Source organism: Stegodyphus dumicola, chromosome 8, assembly GCF_044657685.1.
Source record: "Stegodyphus dumicola isolate Sdum_Otavi_A_Nest chromosome 8, ASM4465768v1".
NCBI lineage: Eukaryota > Metazoa > Arthropoda > Arachnida > Araneae > Eresidae > Stegodyphus > Stegodyphus dumicola.
This window is the reverse complement of record NC_140775.1, coordinates 37,442,425-37,461,638: the sequence shown is the minus strand read 5'-3', so window position 1 is coordinate 37,461,638 and position 19,214 is coordinate 37,442,425. Positions and strand designations below refer to the sequence as shown.

Sequence of the window (19,214 nt, the reverse complement as noted above, 5' to 3'; positions counted from 1 at the left end):
TTTCTAGATAGAAAAAAAATATTTTATGTAAAATAATTACTCTAATGTTTTACAAGTTCCCTCATTGTCTGTAATTATATTTAGATAAGTTTTGCACTCGTTTTGGAAAATCTGATGTGGGCACCATAACTTTTTTTATACAGCCTATTTACATAATACATAATTTTTATTGCGCTTCCTTTATATCCTCGAGTTACGTGAACTTTAACCGATTCCTCAAGGCCAGTCGAAAATGACATCAAAAACTGCAGATTTTGAAATTATATAAATACCTCGGTTAATTTTTGTCGTACGAAAGTAAAACTTTTTAAATTTTTATTTTTTCATTACGAGTATAGAACTCTCAAATATAAGTATAGATCGCGTTAAAAGTTTGATTCCGCTATTTGTTCGGGATAATTTTCATTTTAACTTGACATTGCCAGAATATGAATATTTTTGTTATTTAAAACTCTTCTGTAATTGGAAGTATACGACTACAACCAGTGCCTGCAAAAATAAAGGCCGGGTAAGGTCTTTTAAGTCGGGTAATGGGAGTGGCTATACACACATACACACACACACACATATATATATATCAGATAAACATTTACACATTTATGTGTATGTATATATATACATATATATAAAGGGAGGTGCAAAATTAGGTATTATAGTAGTCCCATATACAAAATTTCAACGTTTTGAAATCTTTTTGGAATTAATATTTTTTGAGTTATGCGAGATACATACGTACGTAATTGCGTACAGATGTCGCAAAAAAGTCCATTTTACAATTCATTTTGCAATAAATAATCCTTTATTCTGTCCGTACATACAGAAATCAAGAAAAAAAAATAGTAAAAGTGTATTCGGGAAATGGTCATTGAAATCTGATAACCGAAGATTTTGGCGATTATAATACTTTCTTTTTATTTCATACATGGAAGCAAAAATAAAAACCAAAAGGTTTGAGTCCCAAATGATAAAAGTTGACTGAGATGTTCAATTTCAAAATTTGCGAGATTTGAGGTAATTTTGAATTTGTGTGGAGGGGACAGTTATCAAATAAATTAAAATTATTTGACGTTGATTGTACCGGCTGTAAATATATATAACGCTGTTACGTGAACCTAGCGCCAGAGTATCGCTACGGTAAATACTAAATAGTGAATTTCAAAAAGTGCATTTATTCTATTGTGGTTTATATGCTATCGACGAAGTAGACGTTATTCAATTCAATAAGTTTAAATGAAACGCAGGAAAAAGTCCGTATAATTTAATATTCCGTACAAGGATGTCACATGGTGTACACAACAGATTTTTTTCATATTTCGATTCTACGACTCAAATTAAACTAAAGTTTGGTTTTTAATTTTAAACTTTATTTAATTAAATTTCAAAATTTTGTCAGTAATTCACAAATGTAATTTGGCGCATTTTTTTTCCATTGGTGCCAAAAATAATTCACTTTGGTGAATTCAGTTTATAGTAACCTATTTCAATTTCCCTTTCATTCCACGCGAGGGGGGAAAGTACATTTTTACTATCTTGTACAATGCAAAGGAATACTTTAATTGCGAAAACTTTTGGGTATCATATTTCAACGAAAATACCCATTTTCATCGCTCTCGAATTCACCTGAATTATATTTTTGCTTCACATCTATACGTACGGACAAAATAAAGGTTTCTTATTTAGGAAACGAATTAAAAATGGATTTAAAATGGATTCTGAAGAAAAAAAAAAAAATTCGTGACGTCTGTACGTACTGATATCTCACATAACTCAAAAACGAGTAGTCTGAGAACGTTGAGCTTTTGTATATGGGACTGCTATAACATGTAGTTGTGCTCTCCACGTTTTGGTTGCAATCGGCCTCACGAAATATATATGCATACATACGCACTCTGTTACCCGGCTCGGTGAGCTCATTTGTTTTATTCTTATATATTGGTAACTTGCTTCTTTTGCTTTAAAAGTGACTGAATTATGTTGTTCTTATGTTCGTGTTAAGGCTTTTATGCTTTAATCAATTTGCATGCAATAGTTGTAGAATTATAAACAATTTAAAAGCTGTTTGAATGGTACTAAGACTAACGACGCCGCTATTTGTTTACATTTCATAGAATAGTGAATTACGTTTATGCACCAACTTGTCGAGTCTTGTCGAGCGGGACCGGAAATGAAATTTCAATCTTGTGCACCTTCCTGACCGCTGGCGGTATTGCTTCTTATTGCAAAGAAACTTTAATTTTATTTGTAAAAGTTTTTTATTTAATTGCTTTTAACAGTATTTGGTGTTTTATGTTTTCCTGTATTTTACAATTTTTAATAAAGATGGTTTGATATTTATGTATTTTTGCCCTGTCGTGACGTGAGAACTGTATTAATTGAATGAGAAGTATATCTCTATTGAAATTCGAGGAAATAAGTTTAATGGAAAGGAAGTAAAATATGGTGTGCAATTTAATGGGCTGTACAAGGAAGTCGTATAGTGTCCACATTATATTAAATTTATCGTTATATAATTTATAAAAGTTACTTTTTATAAAAAATAAACTGTTTGTTTAAAGTGTCTGAATACATCAGTCGATTTTTAGAAAGGTTTGATAGAATTCTCTGTTTTAACCACAAAAAATTTGGAATAAAATTTTTGAAACAAGAAGGTTTCATAAAAGATGATAAATAGTATACGTAAAAGAAAAATAAAGTCATTTCGTTAATATGTATAGTATTCTAATATTAATATCGCTAATACTTACTAACTGATATTTGCAAATAAAATTGAAAAATTAAAAGTGTCCGAAACCAAATGAAAGCCATGATTATTCACTCTGTAAAGTTTGCATAAAATCATCATTCATTAATATTATGTAAATTTACTCTGAGAAAAATCCAGGTATATTTCAATAAATTTGTTTCATATTATCCGGCCAATTCAGGTGTAACAAGGATTATTCATTTATTTTCAGTCATTTATTTTTTTATTATGTATTGTGTTCTAATATTTTCTTCTCGAATTGTGTATTTAAAACGCTAGTTTCATGTTTATAAAAACCGAAATAAATTCAAATAGTATTTTGAGTATAAAAAATAAGTCAGAAATATTTTAATGATTGCAGAAAAAAAATAATAATAATTGCTGACTTTTTTATTGTGGCTGGTGGGAAAGGAGTGTTCACACAGTAATGCGTTTTCTATTAAAATTGATTTCTTTTAAATCACCCTGCTAAAAAGAAACCGATTAAAATTGTTGTTTTTATAGCACATTTTATATTTTAAAAAATATTATTGACTCTTTTGATTTAAAGTTCTTTTTTTGAAATCATCACTGGCTCTGTCAATTTATCGATATATAATTTTTACTTTAAAATAGTAAAAGTTATTTCCAGAATAAATTACTGTCTCTGTTATTGCAAAAAAATGAAAAAGACTGCCGATTCTCCTATAGTGTCGACTTGACATTATTGGCTCTTTTACCGTAATAGTTTGAAAAAGATCAAATTATATTTTTGAACACTGTTTTTGTTGACATCTTTTGATTTACTTATGATACATATGTTTTGAGAATATCTGCTGGTTTTCTTTCTGCTGGTATTGTCAAAAATGTACTTAAGTGAATTGAATGAAATTCTCATATATATATACACACTGCCCAATGAAGTAGAAACCCAAGATCAACATGTTATTGGACCACCTTTTGCATGGATAACTGCTCTGAGTTGTTTGGGCATCGAGTCTAAATGCTTCTGGAGTGCATTTACGTCCAGCGAATACCATAAATTGGCTATGGATCTTTTTAGATATTGTAAATTAGATGGAATTTGGGGCTGTCGGATGCGTCTTACCATCATATTCCACACATTTTCTATGGTGTTAAGATCCTAGCTATGCGGTGGCCAGGGAAGGTGTTGGACTGATGCACAGTGAAATAATATTTAAACCTTTTGGCACGATGTATAGTTGCATTATCGTCCATGAAGTATCCGCCGCCATCAGGGCAAAAATGAAACATTGCAGGGTGCACTTGATCTTCCAATATATCTGGGTATCTCATGGCTCTTTGTTTACTCTCGAGGAACACCAGGGTACCACTTTCATGCCATCAGAACATGCCCCATATCATAATATTCCCACCAGACCCTTGCACAATGGGCATCTAGCCAAATTCGACGTCTTCCATCAGTGTAAAATAAGGTGTAGCGTGATTCATCCAACCACATTACCCGTTTCCAATCCTCAGATGTCCAATGTCTTCCTTTCCGACACCACTGCAAACGAATCCTTGAATGTCGGGCAGAAATGAGTGGTTTTTATCACAGGCACCCGACTATACATTTATATCCTCTGTAATTCCCTAAACATGGCTGGAGCTGAAATCTATTGGGAAGAGCCTCAGTTGAAGATCTGTGTCAGTTGAAGCACAGTAGAGTCCTTGTTCTTTCATGCAGTTCGTCGGAGACGACGTCGATCACTCTCTTACAAAACTGTGCTCGAACTGCAGTTACGTGTTCTAGAGAATGGCTATAGGTTTTGATTCCAAATTTTGAAAAACCTTTGATTTGATTGCATTTGAGAACTCAGTGGGATTTGCTGTCTTCGAAATCGAGGCACCTACTAAACGAGCACCAACAATAAGCCCTTTTTCAAATGGTAAAATATCTGTCGTTTTTCCCATTTTACTTCATTTATCATGAAAAGCATACTTATGTCTTTTTTATACTAGCATTCTAACCACGTGTAACCCACGTCATAATAAAAATTTGCATACTTCCTTCCTAGCACGCATTCAAATGAGTATCTCAAAGGTTTCAAATTCATTGGGCAGTGTGTGTCCAAGGTGTTTCCGCAAATCGGTTAAAAACTTTCAGGAGAGATGGAGTACATTTAAAAACATATAGCAGACACATTGAAAAACACATAGCAATGCATGGTAGGAAATGCTTTTTTACGAAGCAAAACACAAGAAAGGTAGGGCACGAACAGAATGAGAGTATATGTTTGTTATGCTAAGTGCAGTGGAAACAAAGAAATAAGAATAAAAACAGACGATCGTTATAAAAAAGGTGTTCGAAATTACGTTCGAAACATACTCTCAAAATGAGATCGGCAGGGGTGGTACGGTGCATTGTCAAACAAGATCGCCAGACCTCACTTGCATTGACTACTTACTTTAGGGGTACATTAAGATATTAGTGTACGCAACCTCACGTTAGAAGTGCTCAGGAACTTGTCGCAAGCACTGTGGCAGCTGCTAGGGAAATCCGGAACATGGCGGGCATTTTTCAGAACATCACATCTTCTATATGCTGCAAACATCAGGCTTGCATCAGGGTCCAGGGTTGTAATTTCAGGCACTTTCTTTGATGACGATAGTCATCTATTTTTATGCCTATTTCTTGATTTTCGCTCCAATAAGCATAATAAACATGTTTCCTCACCCTGTTCGTGTTTTTCCTTTCTTGTGTTTTGTGTTATTCTTGTTGTTCTCCTTCCTTTGTGTTTTGTGGGCCAAGAAACCTTTTTTTGACGATTCATTGCTATGTGGTTTTCCATCATCTAGGTATACTCTAGGTATATCTCTCTTCAAAGTTTGTAACCGATTTTCTGAAACACCCTACATATATGTATATACAGAGTTATTCAAAAGTGTCTAGTAAAAGTGTAAAGGCCAAAGTAAGGCACCAAAATAAGCAGATTTTTTATGGAATGTGTGGGTCCAAATGGCACATTGAAACGGTACACGGCATTGTTGAGCGGGAGATAAAAGTGTTCTAAGGGCGTAAATTTGCCATTCCCGTGAAGACTTCCAGCCCTGAACGTCGTACAGGTATGAAGATTATGTATAAGTTTACAAATAGGGCACTTATTGATTTTAAATTCATTATTTTGAAGAAATTTTTATTCAAATTCGGAAGATAAATTAAAGGCCGTATACATTGTCGAATGGCATCACTCTGTGAAGTGTCAATTTCTCAGGCAGCATGAAAGATAGCTTAGAGATATAACATCTCGTGCAATGGGATATTTACTATGTTACATAGATGATAGATGAGTTGTCAGCATAGATTAAATCCTTCAAAATTTGGATGCATTAACTAAAATTTTAAAAGCATAAAAACAACTTTCTGAAGAGACCAAATCTACGTAGTAAACATACTAGTCCGAATGACGCATGCGTGTATGAGAAAAATGGTCGTGACAGTTCTGGAAAAACGTAAAATGCAGAAAAAGACGGAGGGAAAAATTGGTGAGGAGAGGGGGATGGTTGACATCTGGGAGTGGCACGCAGGTTATTTGAATATTCTGGTCAATGGTCATGCATATTTGGCATTTCATTCTTCTTCTGTTGCTGTCTTTCGAATTCTTTGCAGATATAAATTACATTTTCGTATTTCAGAAAAGCTATTTGAGTCAACTATTGTAACAAAACTTCAAATTAAAAAAAATACTGCCCCATGGAATCGAACAAATTTTGCCGGATTCTGTTTAACATCATCTAGAAGGCTTTCATTTTTTACCCGTATTTGTAATGATAATTTCCCAATACATTGACAAGTTTGTCCTTGCGCTGCTATGATTTCTGTGTTTTTATTTTTAAATAATCGTAACCTATTAAAATTCTTCTTAAAAAATGTATCACTCATAAAGTTACCTTCTGCTCCTGTATCGATGAGAGCTTCTACTGGTACATCGGCAACCAGGACTTGTATAATCGGTAATTGTAAGTTCTTTACCACGACCGTATTTAGGTATCTTCTTGAGGGTTTTTTCGAAACTTCCGGGGTCTGGACCCTCGCTTTTACAGGCCCCTCTACTCGTTTAAAGATTTCCTTTCAACTTCTGCCTTCTGGGTACGCGGACGATTGTTTTCAAATTTCCTTTTTGGGCCTTGACTTTCGAGCTTCGATGAGTTAGCTTGATAGCTCTTTCCCCCAGAAGAGCGATTTGTGTTTCAGGTCTGTTCATTTGAGGATTGCCTTCGGAGACCTTGAGAATACGATGCCCCTCTAGCGTTTTCCGCTATTCTGCGATTTTGGAACTTGACCGCCAACTCGAAGAGTTCCTGCAAGGTGCTTGGGTTTCGAATTTCGAAGTAATCTTGAACAGCAGGTAGCAATCTTGGTAGGATTATTTCAATAATCTCCGCGTCGGGTTTCTTCCCATACAGCATATCCGTTAGTTTAATTTTTCGCAGAATAAAGTCCGTCAACTCTTCTATATTACGTTGATAAAAACTATACAGTTCGGCTTCTAGCTTTGCTCGGTCTTTCACTATGTGGTGTGGTGTGGTGTATTTAATTAAGGCAAAGCACACTAGGGCTATCTGCCTAAGGGGAGGGATGCCTTCGTGGAGGACTTTCTAAGGGAAACTGGCTCATATACACGTTACACATAGGGGAAACCACGAAAGCACCCATGCAGGCAGCCCGTTCGCGGGATTTGAACCTCGGACCGAACTATCACTTTCACTATGGGGAAGGCCTTTAATAATGATCTTTTGAAATTTTCAATGGTATATGTTTGGCCTCCGAATTCCCCTAATAAAAATTTGCCTATATTCTTCCACCATAGTGAGGCCTGTCCTCTTAGTGCAGACGTGGCAATGGCGACTTTTTGTCTTTCAGGCACAGGGTATAGCTGGAAATGATTTTCTAGGCCTTCTAAGAATATCGCCACCGAATTTTTTCCGTCGAAATTGACGTTTGGCTTGATTGATGCTCTCATCGTCTGGACCAGGTATCCAAATCCTTCTAATTGGTTCACCATTTCTTGTTGTTGGACTTGTACAGGAGCTTCCATCCAGTTTTCGGCCATTTCAGTTCGAAAAGTGTTCGGGCGCCAATTTGGTGTTGCGTGGTCCCAACTTGCCCGCAACAGGAGTAGTGACTGCTATGAACTGGAAATTACACAAACTCTTAAGAAGGGTTTAACTCCCTTTTTATTTCACTTTAGAAGTTACAGATGCAATCACTTGACGCTCACAAACTACTCCGACCCGGCGGTTAAATAAAAATAAGAAAGTACAACTAAAAATGAATAACAGGATGCATAACTAATGAAGTCACTATCTACGAGGCTCTATAATTGCCACTATCTTAACCGCGTTCTAAGCTACAACTGAGATTCAGCAAACTTTCGGATTGAGAAGTTGAAAGTTTCAACTAACTGCCGGAGTAGGCACACAGGCCGAAACGCGCGGTTCTTAAATTTCTACCTAGCAACCTTCACGCTCGTGAATCAAGAAACACACCCACAAACTCGTTTCCCTTCTATTTAACTCAAAATTACTTCTGCTAAAAATTTGAATACTCTGCGCGTTCTACTAAAATTTACATACTCTGGCATTGGCAATTCCAGGGGAAAGTAAAGGCTTGACAGGAAAGATAGCTTAAAATAAATGTTAGTTAAAATAAATATAAATCCTACAGGCTATCTCAATATCTGAAAGCAAATTCGCAAATAAGCTGGTCCACCCGTTCAAAAACGTCAATAATAAATTAAGTTTTAGTGTAGTCGCATGATAACCGTTGTGCGCAAATAATAAATTACGTATTAGTGAAATTTCATTGTAACCATTGAATGCACATCACATACCTGAGTCCATATCTACATGTTATGCATATGAGTCAATACGTACATGTGAAAAAATTGCATAAACTGTTGTCTATGCCATCTGTGTTCAAAATTGAAAAATATCTAATTGCCTGTAGGCAAATACAGATAACAAATACTTCACCAAATCAACTTTGGTGTAATTTGAACAGTTATGTTTCTATTCAATTTAAATGCTGTACCGTAAATTTTCAGTCATGTTATAGGTCCGGACATAAGATAGGACAACTGGTGACACCGACAGCGGTGGTGGCTGTCTTACATTTTTTTCGAATGACAACAGAGTTGAATGAGAATTAAAACAACGCAAAATCGCGTTTCGAGATTGATAGCCCTTTTCGGCTAAAAAAGAGGTGTTTTTAACGTTTGAAAAGTGCTAGATATAATGATTATTTTTTTGTATCTTCGATGTAATATAACTATACTAGTCTATTTCGCGTTTGTTGTTTACTAATACGCACTGGTTTCATTAGATCATTTATACGTCATTAATCCGTTCCACCAGTGCCCGAATGATTACGACAGCCGAATATGGGGAGTTCTATCAAGGCTGGATCCCACGTGACAGGCTGGCTGTAAGGTTGCTTTTTGCCGGGTTCTCAATGTGTAACGTGAATACGAGACAGTTTCTCTTAGAAAGCTCTCAACGAAGGCTTTGCCCTTAGGCACACGCGAAGTCGAACCTAAGATAATATTATTCAGATACCCACACAGTTGTAGTTGATGACATTCCTCAAATGCCTGAGCATAAGAATAAAGGATTAAATAAAATCATTTTAGACATCAGAGAAAAGCTCCCAAATTTGCCTATTTATTCAACAGAGTTACATTAAATACCTTTTTTGCGATAACCTTTGTTATTACGTTAACTATTCTTTGTTGAAAAAATTAAAAATCATGTTTTATAAAACGTAAAATGCAATTAACAAATCCAAAAGGCAGCAGAAGAAGAAAAAGCACACGATGTTATGCATCTTTAGATGAAAGATTAACTAATTAGTAACTGCGAATACACAAACTATCGTGACTTCAACCTATTCGAAAATATTGCTGTCGTACGGCTGGGTCATAAATTATGAATTTTCTCATTTTCTTTGGAATATAAATCTTATTTTTTCTTGTTAGAGACGGATACGAGTTGTTGAAATAGCCGAGAAGAGCGGATTTAATGATTGGAGGCATATTAAAAGCGAAGGAAAAAATATCCAGAACGCTCTAAGAATTATTAGGACGTAAAATGTGTTTACTCCAGGTCAGAAAATATTAAGATGATGTTTATTATGCCCACCACCACTTTATGTGAGTCATTAAAATTATCTTAATGTCTTCTAAAATATTCGATGAAGTCGAAATTTAGTTAATGGCTGTTATTTATCTAAGTAACTAAGAAGAGGATCTTGGCAAAAATAAAATTAAACTGGAACGAAATGAAAAGTTAATAAACATACGAATGGGATTGGATGCTTAAGTAGTCAGTTATATGAAAAAGGTGTATTCAATTACGAGGGCACATCGAAATCTAAACCAAATTTCTTTGGAAAGGAAATGAACCCGTTTGATTTGGCTAAAATTCATTTGAAAGCTATAAAATTCATTCCAGTTTTACTGGCAATCGATTGATGCTATTCAGATTATCTGCGAAACTAGCAGTAATCTAGTTAGTGTTAAATTTAGCAGTAATACAGACTTCAACTAATTCATTCATACAGATGTTTAAAAGAAAGATTTATAGTATCAGAAGGTTTGATCTGTATTTTCTATGAAGAAGCATGCTTTTTTCTTTTTTCTTTTTTCTTTTTTTTTTTTTGCTTGATTGTGTTATTGATTTTGACTTTTAATTAAATTTCCCATTTATAGAGCACCAATTGTAAATTCATATTACACTATCACCACATATTATATATTTGTTAAAAGAATGTTTAGAGTACGTAATTTTCATTTAGGATATAACTATGTACACATATTTTACTGAATTATGGTCAAATTGATTTTTTCCTCTGACAATAACCAACATTTTGAGTTTTAACTTGAGTAAATAAATTACAAACAACGAGTTTTCAAATGTTTTAACAGTATTAAAGTTTTGAATTCGATATATACATGTTACCGTAAATAGCCGCAGTCCGTTTAACGCGTCAAAACGGATTTATTCTAATGCAAAGTGCCGCCCAATCGGGATAGTGGTAGTGACGCTACTTTCGTACCGAAGGGCCCGGGTTCGAATCCCGGAGAAGGCATGGATATTTGTACATGCATATTGTCTGGGCGGCATAGGTGCGCTCTAAATACGCGGCGAGTCGAAAATCCTCTCGAGAGGTTGGTGGTAAGGGAAGAGGGGTGGGAGACCGTCGGACCCGTCCCCCCTAGTAATTTAATCAATGAGTGTAATACGTCGTACTATGTGTACTTTTAACATAACGTAATCGGTAATGTAGTCATTAGCGCGTGCCCCATGTGTATTATTTTAAGTAACGCATATATGATTATAAGGCAAAGTATGTGTGCCTATATTGTTATATTGCATAATGTGATTTAAGAAGTAATAGCAATAATGTAAACTATAAGTAATCCAGTTATAAAGTAACTTAGCAAGTTCGCAATACAATTAGCTTAACGTAGTATACAGTCAGGTTATAACTCTATTAAGTGTAGATTAATGTCATGCATTATGTATGTGTAGTGTAATGTCATGTGAAGTGTAAAGTATGTATGTACTAATTCATGCAAGTATTATGTATAAGTTTAATGTCATGTCATATATCATGTATGTAATGTTATGTTTCATGTATGCATTATGGCCTATGAACACCCAGGTCAACCATTAACATAAGAATCTGTACAGAACCAATGTCAAACTGGAATAGCCCTTGTATGGCCATGTAAACGTTTTCATGAAGGCTCAGTAACTCCCGGTGCGCCCTTGTGGGACCCCAGGGAGTTCTTGTATCTATATAGAAGAGGGCGTGGGACATATGCCTGTTTACCTCCGTTAAACACCAGGCGTCCTCGTCCTCCGTCATCTGTCACCTGTCCGAGGCGCTCTCCATCACATTTGGAGGCGGAGCTGATCAAATTCTGTCACTTATATGGTAGTCATGGCTGTTGCCAACGACAGGCGCAATCTTGACTTCTCACCACGATGTATTTCACTGGCTTTCTCTGATTTCAGAGACCAGATCTGATTTTTCTGTCGATCGGGTGGAATACGTCACAACAACAGTAACAACAAAAATGCGAAGTATCTACGAGCATCTGTACTTCTGCGTACTTTCTAGTGACAACTTGTTATCACTACAGAGGTTGGGAAGGATGCGAATTGAGATTTTAATTCGGGTATTTACTGCGACTTCAAGTTAGAATTCGTTCTTACTACAGCATAACTACAGTACGTAACCAAATTACCTAAAATCGAGTTCTAGGTATAGAATGAAACACGACTGGGCTTAAGATGGTTTATTACGGTGCAAAATAAATTGACTTATTCATTATTACACGAGTCTCTATTGTGACATTTTAAATTGTGTAACACTCAAAGAGTTTGATTTCTTTGATAGCATAAACTAGTATGTTACTCCTAACAAACATGGAGCGAATCATTGCTGTGTCTAAAAAGAACTGTGTTGTATGTGGCTTTTTTAGAAGACCACCAAACAAGTTAACCTTAGTAAAATCAATCATGTAATAATTTCAGAAATGCGTTGTGTAACCTTTACCCATGTAAAAACTCGAACAACCTTTTGATGATGACTGGTGGTAATCATGTGTATACAGGCAAGGCAATATAAATAAACAACATACAAAATTTATCCAATTTTTTAAAAAAATCTTGAATTTTATTCTACCTTGATAGTAATTTAAACAATTAGCATAAACTATTGATACTATAAAATTACAAAATCCCCCCCGGGAGATTAATTATTATTAACAATTCCCTTAATACACAAGTTTTTTATTCAACAGTTTTCTTACTATATTCCTGTGAAAACTTTCAATTTTACAACCTTAAATTACATTAAAATCAAATCTATTACACAAATTAATTAACACCTATTGCACTATGTAACACTAATGTCGGTGAGGTAAACCAACCAATGGTAAACAAGAAACAATTAAGTATTCATGTAATTATTTTTATCATATCAGGGCAGCTTGACACCTAACTCAAAATATATTGAAAACAAATTAGATAATATTTAGTATTTCATTAGAGACATTTGCTGATCTACAATTAACAACTCCCCTTCAATATCCATTAGAATATAAAAGTGTTATTATATTGCATTAAATGCGTACCTTAGAATAAGGTGGTTATACCTTACAGAAACTTAATTTAGGCATACATGCATACTCTCAAATCCACAAGTTTTCCGTGACACTAAATTGCAGTCAAATTAAAAATTTAAGTATTAAACAAGAACTAACCCGTAAGCAACTCTGTTGTAAATAAAACAGAATAAAATTTCATATCCTTTCAGCAACAGTTAAAATTTTCTTCTCTCGTAAATTTTCAATACAGTCTTAAGCTAAACAAAATAACATGAACTTACATCTATCTGTCTTCATTTAGAAATGAATGAATTAATTAAGATTAACAAATTAAAATTTCAACATCAAATGGACTTATATTGATCGTTGATTCAAAACAGGTGGCAGCAGCAAGAACCGGATTAAATTCTACAATATGGAGAGAAATACAGCAAGTCCATGAGCATAAAGCAGAACCCAGCTGCACGAATCCGGAAGGTGAATCTTCGAAAGTATGGGTAGTAGAAGCGTAAGGCAACATCTGTGAATAATTCTTCTGGTGAACGAAACGGAGGATCGCTAAGGAAAATTTCTGTGCAAGGGCCAGGAGGTGTGTATTTGGTGTATTTAATTATACTAACCAACTTTAAATAGACACAGGAAAACAGTAACTTCGTTCTACGAAACAGTAGTACACATACAGGCATTTAATACAGTCTATAATATGGGCATTGCACACATAGCGAACCCTGATAATAATGTTGTCTTTCAACTTGGGTATATTTTTTCAGGCAATGCAGGGAAGCTTTCATGGCATATGCTGGGAAACAGCTTGTACTTTCTGATAGCATTCAGTTTTCAATCGTCAGTACCGCCTTGAAGTTCAGAGATTCATTCTTTTAGGTAAAGGAAAGGTTATTTTAGGCTATAGGTTCTTAGGTTCTTTTAGGTAAAGGAAATAGGTGGGAACTTTTAAATCTGGGTAGCAGGATGACGAAGTCAAATCGGCAAAACGGGAAACCAGACAGTTTGGAAGGAAATACGCATTGGATTACAGTCATACTTCTGCTGTCCTCTTGAAACTAAATTGTATCTCCAGTTGTATTGCCCACTATTCTGGCAATTTTCATTTGTCCGCTACAATGCCAGTTGTGCATCTATGATCGATCCTCTTTGAATATAGATATCCTTCGTTGCAGTCCGTAACTGCACCGTGCTTATTGTTTCCATGGCCTAATTGTCTGACTCCTATCTCTCCGTGGATGTAGGTATGCTAAATATACTCACTCGTATTCTGGCAGGGTTACCAACTAAAACTAGTGGATAAAACATACTTCCCCCTGCAATTTCATTACCTGATGAAATTTTTGCTAAGACATTTTTTGCCGCTGATAAGTACATGATACTGCTGAAATACTAATTACATCATTTGATAATTATTATTTTTTTTTTTGCATTTTTAAGTATTTCATCTTCCGCATTTAAAATAGTAACTAAATCTTACCTTTCTCAACTGCTGAAGAAAAGGCAGAGCTTCGAGAGGCCGTCGTGCTTCTGAAAGCAATAATGCCAGGTTGAAAAGCGCACTTCGAAAATCTGCTTTCAACTGCAAATAAAATTGGGTGATATTTTAATGCATTCAATTCCTACATAAGAAAATTATTTCAATAAATATGCATATTCCTGAATCAAAAAATAATGCATGCACGTATTTATGTATTTCGCATGACTCAAAAAGATTAGACGTAGAAAGTTGAATTTTTGTGCCATAACATGTAGTTGTTCACCTACCTTTTTTGTGGCAACTGGTAGTACTAAATGTGTGTGTATTATATACATACGCACCCCCTTCGCGATCGTTGTCATAGCTATATACTTCCAATTGCAGAAGTATTTTATTCTTGTCTTTGGTAAACCTGTAGGGTTTCCCTTAGTTCAACTAACGTATTATTCAGATTTTTGTTATCTCTCCTGAACTCCTCAACTTTCCCTCGCATTTTCTAGCCAGGATGTAAATTTAAAGTTAAGTGAAGTGAGTATTTAAACGGGTGAATTTTGGAGTTTATTTAGAGCGTGTTTTCGCTAGCCAGCGTACGTTTCGTTTCTGATCTTGCTGTTACACTGATACGTCTCTTGGCCATTTTGAATAATTACCTTGCCTGTTAGGTTTGTTGAGTCAATTTAGCTAGCCGTAACTTAAGTGCTAATCCAGCACTATTCCTTTCGAGACTTGAATTTATCTGCGTTAAAAATTGTTAGTTTCCAACACAAGTTGTTGGTGTTACTGTAAGGCAAGAAGTATATGCCTTTTCTGTTCATAGTTGAAAATAATTAAAGAATTATTTTCACACTTCTTCTGTGCTGGTATTATTTCACGCCTGTGTGAGAAGTCGCTAGGTTCACTAGTAGGATCTAGATGAGTTTATGTAGCCTATGAGAGCTAGAACCTATAAATTCAAATTTAAAATAAAATTAGTTTTGCATAAATAACGAAATCTAATTTTTAATGCAGTTTCCCGGTCCCTATACAGTATTTAGGAAAGTTTTATACTCATTATGAAAAAAATACAAAATTCGTTATAAAAATACAAAATATTTGACTCCTCTGCCACAGCAATTAACCAGTATATTTAATTTCAAAATCTGCAGTTTTTGAAGCCATTTTTAAGTTGCTTTGAGGGATCGGTTAATGAAAATAGAATAATTCGAGGGAATAGGTTTAAATGATGTGCATAATTTAATAGACCGAGCAAGGAAGCCATATGGTATTCACACCGAACTTTTTTTCCGTATGTGTGTGTGCTTTCTCTCATTCTAAACTGCATCGTATATATATATATATATATATATATATATATATATATATATAATATTAATTAAATAATTAGCTCTTTCTATGCGTACATATATATACGATTATATATATGTAATTATTTAATTATCAAAAGTTTTCCAAAATATGAAAATTAGAAAGCAAGAGAAAAAATCATTTTAAATTTGCTAATTTATCTGACAATTGCGAAAAAATTTGGGAGTCGCGAAATCTTGGAAATCCTGAATTTCTTCGCGAAACTTCACGCTCACATTAAATTAGTACACCAGATGGGCAACTCTCTCATAATATCCGAAGTGGGTCTACTGAACAACGTTATAAAAGGAGTATACTACACGAAACGTAGCACAGGAAACTTCCTATCGAATGCATACAAATCTATAAAATATCTCTTTTTCTTTCTTCCATTCCATTCGCTATAAAACAAAACATTCTCTGCGGAAACCCTCTGCAGCGTACTTTACTAGGATTAAATTATTCAGTCTGTCTAGCTTCCGAAATAAATAGAATCGATAAACTTCACCCCTTTTATTATTTTCGATCTTCATCGATATACAAAGCCGGCACGAGGAAGCGCAAAATGATGTTAAGTAAGTGATCGCAAAGAAGCTGCTGAGATTTTTCATCCGGGCTTTTCTCCTGTGTTGTTGATCCTCTTCCGAGTTGATTTTTTTTGTGTGTGTGTTAGGTGCGAACTCAGAAGTGGCCTTCGTTGTTCTAAGGCTCCGAATAAATGGCTCGTGAAAGGGCAAAAGATACAGGATTAGATAAATTGCGGTAAAAGAGATGGAGATGAAAGTGAAGACCCACTTAAGGAGATAGGTAACTTTACTATTTTTACTGCGGATAATAACAGCATTTGAGCAAGGGAATTCTTTAAACCAAACGGTAATTTATCTAAGCGAGTAGAGCTGAAGTCTATAGCTACTGCTCGATTGCCTTTTGACACCTAACCTGCACTTAAAAAGAAACTCATATTACACAGAATTAAAAATATAGGCTCCACGTATGCCTCTACAACAAAATCATAAAAATCATGGCCAGACTTCCAACCATGCATCGTGAAGAAGACCCGCACTAAGTGTAACACGCAGCAAAATTTATATATCACTTACAAAATGCATTTTATTGTGGCATTATATTTCAGGTTTGTTATTAACTCATTTTGTTGCGAGCGCGCTCATTCCAGAAATTATGTAGATTTGAGCAGCAAACAGTTTAGCATAAAATTCGAGGAATAACTAATAATCCTATGATAATTTGGTGTAACTTTGTAGCTTCTTTTAAAGTGTAAATAAATATTATAACTAAAGGCATTTAAAGGCTGGATTTGAGTTTACTAGTTTAAGGCTAGGTTTGAAGTTTTCGTTTTCACTCCAGATGACTGGCAACTTTGTTGCGTAATATTTTAACTCAGCTCTCGCAAGTGGTGAGCGAAAATAAAGCGAATACGTGTGTCTGTTTTCAGAAACCTTTTAAGCTAATAGAAAGAAATCCCCAAGTTAGCTTTTTTATAACACCTAGTTATTTTGGGTTTGGTCTATTTGATCATGGGGAAGCACTCGAGGGCGAGTATCCGCGTTACATGAAAATGCCTATGCAGCCAGCATGTTCGTCTGGAATCGAACCCAAGTCGAACTACCAGCATTCCGCAAGTTACCTCTTGGCTGCTGCTGGGCGCATGTAACACTTGACAGATGGAAGTTGTATTTGAACAAGTCAAGAAATAGATTTAGCTTCTTGTAGGTATTATAACCGAAGGCATGCAGTACCACATAATAGTGCTGTTAAAACGTTGAAGGACTTGTAGCAGTAAAACTCTGAAGCAAATAACGTAGCACGCTTTCCTTTCCTACGAATATATGAGGCTAGTTTTTAAGTTACTAAAATTTTTATTTCACATAAGCACATGGACTATTAAAAATATTTGTACATGAAAGTACTTAATCTAAGTTTCAACATAATTTTTACTTGCATTAAGGCTTTTATCTCATGTATGACTAGCTTCTGAATTCTATCTCCATAAAAATCTGCTCCTTGATTTGATAACTATTTTTGATACCCAGAATAACTTTAATATCTGATAATTTAAGAATTCTGTTACAAGTTCATACTCAACCTATCTTCTCGAGAAAACTGCATGGGATAATAATGAAGTCGTAAAGCTCTTGTTCCCTCGATCGTTTTCTTCAGCTTTTCGCATCAGATCATCAATAATGACGGACGGTCGCCCGCTTTGTTATTTTCGTAGTGCCTTATGATTTCATCGTTATCTACAAAATTTACTCAAGTTTCAAGAATTCAATTTTCTGCACGAAAAGTGTTCTTTGAATTTTGATAGAACGCTTAAATTACAAGAGTATCTGGAGCTGTGCTTACTCTGAAATTTTTAAAAAAGAGTGGTTATCAAACCAGGCGGCAGATATCTACAAAGATGGAATTCAGAAGTTGGTAGTACGATGCGATGATTGCCTTAATATAAATGGAAATATGTCGAAAAGTAAACTAAGACCCAGGATTTCATGTAAATCGGGTATACTCATATAACAATAAGAAAACGAAATATTCCAATCTTTTTAAATGACGATAAAAACATGCATCTAAATATTCAGAAGTATGGCTTCATGAGACAAGAATATGCAAAGCAACATACACTAATTATGCATCCGATGGTGGATGATTCCATACGGCGGTTCAATTTTAAAGGAATCAATAAGGTCTTACAAACTCGCAAGTTCTTACCCGCCCTTAATTTTTGCAGCTGTTGTTAGTAGATACAAACTTGTAGAAATGTTTTTAATGACGCAAAAATTCATATTTTACTATTTTAAATTTAGAAAAATCAGTTTTGTATAAAATAAGAAACTAACATTTTAAATATGACTCTGCTTCCTATACTTATATTTAGGAAATTATTTACTCTATTAAAAAAAACCCACAAAAAATGTGACTCGTGTGAGACCAAAAATGACCCAGATATTTTAATTTAAAAATTTGCGATATTTGATGCCATTTCCAGTTTGCATTGAAGGGTCAATTAATAAATAAATTAGGATAATTCAAGGTTGATTTTTTCCTTTGAATGATTTTGCCCCTCTTCTTAATGCCATTCAATGATATTTCGTTATTTATCAGTGATTTTAATTGACAATTTTGTTACATTTGATATGCCGAAAGAATTTTCACAAATCAAAGTTTTCAGAGAAGTAATTTATAAGCTTCCAAAGTCTAAAAATACGTAACTAATAAATATTCTCATGAAGTTTTATTACTTAAGAACCATAATATGATAATTGTACAGAAAATTCATTAAAGTATAAATATTTTCCTTTTTAATATACGCAAATAATATCACAAGTGCTTAAATATTTGCTATGTGCAAATATTCAAGCCTACCAATATTTTCTAGACTACAAATTATATAAGATTCTAAGAGTAAGATCTTCACTAAAAATTTTTTATTGATAAATATTTTCAAAGCCAATTGTACTGAAATGGTCGGAATATAACTTCTTAACATTAAAAACTTTTCTTAAAG

The 19,214-nt window shown here is 34.5% G+C and overlaps 1 protein-coding gene across 2 annotated transcripts in view; it reads right to left on the bottom strand.

Moving 5' to 3' along the window:
- The window catches only part of LOC118198726 (protein O-mannosyl-transferase Tmtc3-like), a 268,461-nt gene that overhangs the window by 7,663 nt on the left and 241,584 nt on the right, over positions 1 to 19,214 (bottom strand). For both annotated transcript variants that reach the window (XM_085821740.1, XM_085821741.1), the window contains exon 19: positions 14,348 to 14,449. In XM_085821740.1, the coding sequence (XP_085677866.1) occupies positions 14,348 to 14,449 (102 nt within the window). The remainder of the gene's footprint in view (positions 1 to 14,347; positions 14,450 to 19,214) is intronic.